A 9680-nucleotide genomic window follows, 5' to 3' on the forward strand; every position below is an offset into this window, starting at 1 on the left:
ATTAAATAAGTCGAAAATAAACAGACAACGCCATGGCTTAAATAGAAAAAGAATAGTAGATAAACAACAGTTACTGTATACACAAAGCACATCATAGAAAACGAAAGACTGAGCAACACGAACCCCTTCCAAAACTGGGACCAGGTGATTTCGGGTTTTCAGAAAGGGTAGGAAGATTCTGCTTCACTTGTGGCACCCGTCGTGTTGGTTATGTTATTACAAACCCGCTAAGAAATGAGTCAATAGTGGATCTAAGTAAGCCTCTTTTTGTAATTTATAAATCTAGTTTTTTGGAAAAATATTGCGTCCGTTTTGAACATGCTTTGATAAATTTCATCCGTCTCCTTCCAGTCTTATTCAGTTTCTCACTTTTAACATTTATCCACTATTTAGTACTTCCCCTTTCATATATTTTAAACAAAAATCAAAAATTAAACAGCGAAATGATCGAAAATGTTCTGTTCGTTGTTAAGTATTTTTAAAGTTTGCCTAAATATCTAAAATATTAAATTTTAAAACGAAGTTTATAATTTAAAAATTTTAATAAGCTTGGAAATTCCAAAAGGGGGGGGGGGGGGGTATTTGGTCTCGCAAACTTAACTTTAACAACGAGAATTCAAGCAGAACGTTGACTTTAACAATACTTATTTGTTTTCGATCCCCTTTTCCCCTGGCTTTGGGTATGCCTCCGAAACGCATTGCTTCTTCCAAGAGAAAAAAAACCCAGATAAAATATTCATCTCTTCTATACATACAGGATGTGATATTCTCATTTAAACGGTCTACTGTAGTAGTTCACTTTGTCAAGCAGTAATCCTCAAAATTGAGTAATATCTTTGTTTTATCAAGTTGATTATAACCTCAAAAACTATAACATAACTGTCAAGACACAGTTTGCATTTTTAAACTTTGTGCATTGTCATATAAACCATATAAAACAATATATAAATATATATATGGATACATCTGTTGTAGAGTTGTCACTGGCTCAGACGTACTTATAAATATAATTATTTTCTGTGACTGTATCTTACATAAATTTGTAGGATCCTTTATTATAGATTATTTAGCTGATCTGTAAAAATAACATCTACATGCCTTATATATCATGTACTGTAGTATGACGCTAGATTAAAACTGACGTGGAAAGGTAACACCCGGCCACCGAAAGCTTCATTTTGAAGCCCAGGTGGTCATGTTGCCTAGCGGGATGGCTACAGTGCAGGCGATTTGGTGTCATGATGTTTCAGTAGCATGGGTTCGAATCCCGGCGAGGGAAGAACAAAACATTTGCGAAAGCAAATTTACAGATCTTACATTGTTGGGTTGATGTTTAGACGAGTATTATAGACATAATGTACACAGCCATGTATAACCATCACTGCTGGTGATCCGATGGATACATCTGTTGTAGAGTTGTCACTGGCTCAGACGTACTTATATATAGATCTACATGTATATATATTATGTTTATCTTGGTAACAATCCAATCTTTGTATTTTACACCAATAAAATGATTGGAGTTGATTTGATTTATTAACCAGTACACAATCATATTTAAAAAAACAAGAAAAAAAGTTTTTGTATCGATACTCGGCTATCATATAATTATATATATGTTCCAGACCGTATGAGTATTTGGACCGTACGCGTACGGTCTGGACCGTATGCGTACTTTTTCAAAATACGCATACGGTCGGACCGTACGCGTACGGTCTGACTGATATTAAGAAGTTGGTCAAGCTTATTTGATACAAATGTATATAACAGATCAACATGACTTATATCTCCAATTAATATAAAAAGTTCAACAGCATTTGACATAAAAACTTAATATTTTAACTATTTAAAAAGATCACGCTTATTTAATCTGTTAATCTCCTGTATTTTGCAGGCCGGTAATTCATTAATTGCAGCTCAGTATGCTCATTGAAATTGAAGTTATCGGAAGGAAACATAACGTGGGAGGACAATTGTTTTAGAATATTTATGAACTTTACAAAAGAAATGCATACGCAAAGGAACATGCATTAACAAAACATGTAAATGTAAAAAATACGACGTTCTTATTAGAAGCAAGTGTCACCTTCGGCCAGGGTAACAAAATAAAATTCACGGATATACAATTAAGCAAATATTTAATTTAAATTGTTCGCTTATTCATTTCATCATCGGCCATCTATTTTGTAATAATAACAATTTGTATAACTAAAAATAAAGATTTTGATAAATGTTTGTTTAAATTTAACCCATATGATCCCAAAACGTATGATCAGCTGGACCGTACGCGTATACTCATACGGTCCGACCGTACGCGTATGGTCGGACCGTACGAGTATACGTATACGGTCCGGACCGTACGCGTACGGTCCAAATACTCATATGGTCTGGAACATATATATAGTCATGTACATATATAGTCATGCATGTACATATATATGTGACTATGAAGCCTCCTTCCATCATAACTTCGATCGATCAATAATACAACTAAAATCAAAACCAGGAGAAAAACACTATATATTCATATTGCTTGCAGTGCAAGATTCCAAATAAAAAACCTATTTCCACAAACCACCGATCTCAATATAATCAGCTAAAATACGGAAGGCTTTTTGGAAAAGCTATTACTTTCTATTCATGTCCGTCACCGGTAAGTTTTTGTTAATGAAAATGTCCGATGTAACCCGAAAATCTACCCCTTTAAGTGATCTGATCTAGCACCAACCCTATATTTCAAGCGTCTTAAAGATATATTTTGAGCAACAGTGCGCTTATTCGTATGACATTTGACTTTTAATTAGATGCGCATATATGATTAGTTGAAATTTTGACCAATGAAATATCAGCATACAGGTAACGTAGGTACAGCGGGGAAGGAAGAACGGAGATAGAAGGAAAGAAGGTCCTTGGCATTTGCGAGGGATCTCAATTATGTTCTACAAAGTTAGGTTAAAGATATATTCAGAAGAAGAAAAACATTCATATATCCTCTTCATCAAGACGTAGATTTATCCTTTGGTGAGTAACTAACATTATTTAGCGTTTTGATGCCTCGTACTTTCTCAGGGGTCATTGATCTCTTCGAAGAAAGCAAACAAAGTTATTTAACGATTTATACGTTGTAGCACTATGAAAATAGACAAAAGGAACGTAAAAACTAAAACTGATAGTAAACAATCTTTCTGTGTTTTCATTTTAAAACGTTAAACAAGAGTATCGTATAAATCATCAGTGTTGAGATGAAATCGAGGCTCAGCTTTTCCAAGATGGAGATTTTATGGTCCTAATAAATTATTTGGTTGTTTTTAGTTAGTTTTGCCTTATTTGTGACTTATAACACCAGGAGAAAAAGGAAAATGATAATAAATTTCGTAATTGACTATTCACTTTCATTTTGAATCCCATTACTCAGCATTGTATGTATATTTGTGTACTTGGCAACAGGAAGTGGTTCTATAAATAGAATAAAATTTCTGGAAATTTAACTTGGTTGTCTGTTTGGAAAATCCCATTTACTCAGAAAGCAGAGCAGAGCTCCAAACTATTTTTTTTTATTATTCCATTACAGTTAAGTTCAAAGTCGGAGGTATTCTCAAAGAATTTATATTTTCAGTCAAAAACTAATTATTTTAGCATCATTTCTTACTGTAATGGAATATTTTTTATTTTCTGTTTTAAAAATGAAAGATTTACCGTAGAAATTGAGAAAAACACTTTGTTAAACGTAAACATGAATTATTTTACTTTCATGGTTGTCAATAGTTCCCATATTTAACAGTTCAATTAAAAAAAGGATCTAGGGTTGAAGGGTGCAAGTGCATGGTTATTGTTGAAATAACAAGATAAACAGCTTAGTAGAAATATTACTATTGAGCAGGAAAAGATGACCACATCATATTTTCTATTGTCTGTTTACAATGTTTCATGAACAAAATATCAGTTCTAATATAAAGTGTTTTAATAAATGTAATTATTGTTATTTCAGACTTTAAAAAAATATATAATCAACATATTCAACATGGGACTGAAAAGAAAATTTGATGAACCTGCAGAAACTGGAATTTTTCAGCGACAGTCAATACTAGATATTTCAATGTTTAAACTGCAATCAAGTCCTGTGAAAAGAGTTGAACCTTCACTTCTTAGATCTGTTCTCATTCTCAACACACTGAAACACATTGAAGTTGAACTTCAAAAAGATGGAGTGCAGTCTAGTTTACCAGACAGTGCTTCTTTTTCACTAGATGATAATTCTGACATTTCAATGGACATTTTACCAGATTTACATGCAACCCATGATCATATATTGCAAAATGACACAAATGTGCTAAATACATCGAAAGCAACCACTAGTCCACTACCACCAATAGAAACTTTTGTAGAATTGTCCAATGTTTCTTGTACAGGACCAAATGCATTGAAACCACATGAAGATAGAACAAGGTGTGATAAAAGTGACTTTTTCCAATCTCATCAGTTTCATTCAGCATCACCAACAAGAGTTGAAGACATGTTAGCAGATTTAGATTTCTCACAGACAGATTTTGACATATTCTCAACTCTTGCGTCAAGCATGAAATTGACACCTCTTAGTGCTGAAGAAGTTATTCACTCGTTCCCGGTACACTCAAATGTCATCTCAGAAAGTTATGCATCTTTGTTCAATGCCTCTGTAAACAATTCTACATGTAAGAGTGAAGTTCTTCCAGAAGAAATTGAAAATATAATGCAAATTCTTGTAGGGACATGACACAAAAACATTTGTAGACCATATCTGTAGTGTGTCATTGTTCACAGTGGTGCCGGTAGTGGTTGTGAATCACATCCATGCCATATTGTGCAATTCTCATATTAATTTAAAATCATTATGACATGTTATGTATAGACTGTTGAGATTTTATATTTTGTTGTTTTTGAAACATTATTAGAAGGCATCAGAGTACTGCCATATAAAGACACATCTTAATTGTGCCTAAAATTCAAACCAGTTTATAAAACATTCCAAACCAGTTTGTATTTTTTATGTACTACTGTTAGTTTTATACATGTGCAAGTATGATGCATTAAATTGTTCTTGCTGAGAAGTGTAAAATAATCTACTTTTCATAATTATGTACATGTGATTATAAATGGAAGAAGTAGTGCTTATCAAAGCCTTACTCAGTGCTCATTTCTTGCTGTTACATTAACAATCCAACTACATTTAAAATTGAGATTGAAGTTTTAATCTAGACAAAATAATCACAAAACTTGTTATATAATTTATAAGCTAAATTGTGCATATTTACATAGCACATGAAGTTTTGTTTGAACTAAGCTATTGCATACTTCAGGAAGTTAAATGTAGATGGTACTTGTTTATGTGATGTTTTATTGTACATTACAGTTGCATGTTTTTACATGTTGTGTCTTTGAAATGGAGGTTAGGTATATGCAATATCTATTTTGAAAGTGCTGGAATGACGAAAAGAGTTTGAGATTTAATAATGATAATTTGAATTTAACTTGTAAACATTAATATATGCTTAATGAACAAATGAATTAATATGACATTTTTAAGTTTTTGTGTAGAACCTTCAAAGAAGACAGTATAAAGATAAAGGAAAACATTTTCAAAGTACAAGGGTGATGCAAAATTAATGGTATGCATAGTCTTATTCTACTTGTTATTCTGAAACATAAAAGATATTTTTGTAAATCTGGAATAAAGATAAATCAAATATTAATTGATTTATTCTTGTTTATAATGTGCAATATTTTCAAAACTGCTGAAATGGTCACATATTTTACTCAAAAAGAAAAGTGCATTCAGCTTATAAACTCTAGTAGTCCAATCTTATGCTTGCCTATACATTGCTTATATTTATAAATACATTTGCTTTGGTCTTGTTAACAGCTTGTTTTGATGACAGCCCTCAGACTACTACTTTGAATGGGCATAAAATTTGTTTTACCGTTGTATGTATATTAAGCTCTTATAATTTCACTATTTTATTTTATGCAAAAATAGAATAGCACAAAGGAAACAGATGGGTGATTTCTGTAATAGACTGATCCTATAGGAATTGCAACAATTCATGTATAACATTTGTACTTAAATGGAACTACAATGTGATAAACTTTTAACAGTGTGAAATGAAAACTTGTAGGCAATAATATGATTTTTCTTGTGTTATCTTTAAAGGGGTAATTGCATATACATTTAGGTTTTGAAAATTGTTAGTATAGAAATAGGTTGCAATTTTCTTCGTACTGTGGATTTTAAATATTATTTATAATGCAGTTTGTTGTTGGTAATCATAAAACGACTAAAAGATAAACAGTACTTATGCAGATCTACACTTGTAAAATAAAAGTTTTGAACAAAATTAAGTCAAGAGCACAACCCGTGACTATTAAAGATAGCTTCAGGCTGAAGATAAATAAAAAAAATGATGACATAGATTCTCAAAATTCGTTTTATTCACTTTTACATGTAGTTCAAGAATTTTAAATATTTTGTTCGGCACTGGGTGAAATTTAATTATCATTCAAAGGAAATTTTCTGCATTTTAATATTATTGAAGATTTTTTTCATCTTTTGAACTCTACTTGTTAGAAAACTGACAACCAAAAATTTGTATACTCAGTAAAAAACAAATAAATTCATTTGTACCTGAAGAAATGTTATCTGTGAAATATTTGATTGACAGTCTTTGTGAGGCTGCTTGAATCTAATATTTTTAGTAACACCAAATGTATGATCACTCTACTGATCAGGTAATCCATCCATATGTTTACTTACAATAATATACTTCTCAGTATGGTCAATAATTACTGTATTTTACTTAAGTTTTAATTTGAATTTTTAAATCAGGGTGTTTTATCTTGTGTTTTTTTTTAAACAAACTTGTAATTTTACACGAACATTTTGTTGTGAAGTTGTACATTTCATTAGTATTCATTGGATATGTTTATAAATGGATCATTATTTATTTATTGAAGCCATGTTTTCATGTATTTTATCATGTTTGAGCCAAATCAAGAATATTTTATTCTTTTGATATATGCAATTATTTATTGTTCATTGACATTTGTATGATAAGTACTTTTATTTATTTTTGTACAGAAGGCATTTGTTAAGAATCAAAGATCTATGTATTTCATAGAAAAAATATAATAGTGTTTCTTGTTGAAAAAATACAGACAAAGATGTTTATGATCTCAAAGTATAGTTATAGATGTAGTGTTTAAGATGTAACCAGAGGGTATTGATCTGCAGCCAGGGTTTATTGTCTCTTACCCAATAGTAATCCTAAAAAAACTAGATGTAGATCACTCCAATGCCAGGAAGTCCATAGACTTTTTCTTAAATTTTGACAAGCCAATTTTGGGTACAAATGTATATCCATCATGCTGATACTTATATTTTGTTAAGTGAGTTGTCATTTTTAGAAGGTTTTGGATAATAAAGCGTTTTACATGAACAGGGAAAAAATATGACCAGATAATGCATTACTCAGTCAAATAATGTTGAAACTGAAAAAAAGACTATTTTCTAATTTTTCATAGAAGAAAAAAAAATGTTGAAAATATATCGCTGTGTCTTGTTTCATACATAGCTAATTGAGTTGAACAAGGCATAGGTATATATATATATATTTTTTAAATAGTCAGAATAATTGTTCTGTTTTGACTGACATTTAATCATTCCTTAAAAACAGAATTAGCTCCCTTTACAACTATGCCATGATCTCCTGTTTAATATCTGAAAAAAGAAATAATTTAGCACATTCATTCATTGTCGATTCAATTTGTAAGTCTAGCACTAAGCAATTCATATTTTTTTGTTTCATTCAAGTGGGAAAAATGTAATTATTAAAAAACACCATATTTACAAAATAATGTGAAAAAAATGGCATTTTCACTGATATGATAAAGCAGCTTCTTTGCTGTGTAGTTTTCTTTTTTAAACCAAAAAGTAAAACCTTTGTAGCAATGTTCTTTTTGAAGTAATTGATGGCAGTTGTTGGCAGCTTGTTGAAGGGAGTTTTGTGTGATAGAATACTGATGTGATATACATCTACAGCAATACTTTTGTATATATATAAAGGAATAATTTAAAACATGTTTTGTTATTTGTAAATACTATATTATGAATTCTATTACTCTATATTATTATATTTATAGCATACTTAAATGATCTGATTTTGTAAATACATTTTCTGCCTTGTACATTTTGTTGATACTAGTCAGTTTTAGTTTGCAGAAGTAGGTAGCTATGTCTCTTTTTTCGGGGGGATATTTCTTCTCCAAATCTCCAAAAGTTGCCTTTTTACCAAAGAGAACTAACTCAATTTAGTACCTCCAATTGAACAGAATGAGTTTGAGTCTAAAATATTCAATTCATTAAACTGCATAGTACAAAGTTGAAATTGTTTATTTATCTTATAAATATGCAAAAACGGCTTGTACTATATTATTGAAGACAAACTGGTGAAATTGAAAAGCTATTTGTATGAAATTCTTCTTGAACTATAAAAAAGGACTGACTCCACCTTTCTAAATTTGATATTAACTGAAAGAGATGATCTGTTTATTGACATAACACAACAGATGGAATATTAGAACGTTCTCTTTATTTTGGCGGTCTTAATTTGCAATGTTATTGGTATCACTGGTACACTTCTTGCCAAACTGAAAAGAGTATTTTTAAGCCATTATTTTTTTATAAGAAATAATTAGTAAAGACAGATGCATACCTTGACAAATCATTGTGATAGTGGTATTGTTACAATGTCCCACCTAGGATAGTAAGGGGCATTCTGTTTCAGGATGTGCATTGCTTATTTTGTCGACTGTATCAGGTTAATAGCGATTCATTTCAAGGTAGTTTTAATACAATGTTGAGGTCACATGATGATGTCATCCAATTGAAACTTGGCACACATATGTTCATTATGATGTGAACTTTTAGAATATATGCAAATTTATGGTTGAACTCAATTTTACAGTTAACTAAACATGGAAATGTGATAGTGTGAGGGGTACATTTGGTAAGATTATTAATACCACAAATTTTTTTTATCAGTGTCACAGTACCAAATGATTCATCAAGTTGTGTAACAATAGTCAGCTTTAATTTAATGCATTAGCATGGTTGTATTAAACCACCTCATTGCTCTGTTTAGATATATAATTTAATCAATGTGTTGAACACATTTTTCAACTACTCTTTAAGTTGATTTATGGTTAAACAAACATTCATACAATAGAACCAATTGTAATTATTTTATTCAATAGCTCTTCTTTCTGATTCATAAGCTTGGTTTTAAAATTCATATATGTATGATACTGAATTTGATTTCAATCTTAGAATTACATAAAACATGTATATGTACTACTAATAATTACATTTTAACTGCAAGTTATAAGTAAATTTTAATTGGTTGTAAATTGTTTTTGTATTGAATTTTACTGAGAAAGGATCAACTTTTTAAAAAAAAATTATTGGGAAAATAAATTTCATGGGGTATATACAGATGATAATAACTGAATTATGATGGCTTGTTTTGTAAGTAAGTCGATCATGTCTCTTTACATTTCATACCACATTCATGTCATTACTGTATTATAGAGAAATATTTTTGCAAACAAATTGATAGATTATATATGTTAATAAATATTTTATACCTTGA

The 9680-nt window shown here is 30.5% G+C and overlaps 1 protein-coding gene across 1 annotated transcript; it reads left to right on the top strand.

The window, feature by feature from the left end:
* Positions 1 to 2820: 2820 nt before the first annotated feature.
* Positions 2821 to 9680, top strand: LOC139516911 (cell division cycle-associated protein 4-like). The gene is made up of 2 exons (XM_071307344.1): positions 2821 to 3021; positions 3989 to 9680. The coding sequence occupies exon 2, from the start codon at positions 4022 to 4024 to the stop codon at positions 4751 to 4753; it is 732 nt and encodes a 243-aa protein (XP_071163445.1). The 5' UTR covers positions 2821 to 3021; positions 3989 to 4021; the 3' UTR covers positions 4754 to 9680.

This window comes from Mytilus edulis, chromosome 3, assembly GCF_963676685.1.
Source record: "Mytilus edulis chromosome 3, xbMytEdul2.2, whole genome shotgun sequence".
NCBI lineage: Eukaryota > Metazoa > Mollusca > Bivalvia > Mytilida > Mytilidae > Mytilus > Mytilus edulis.

Coding starts and splice junctions, on each gene's coding strand:
- LOC139516911 (XM_071307344.1), top strand. CDS start 4,022: ATGGGACTGAAAAGAAAATTTGATGAACCTGCAGAAACTGGAATTTTT.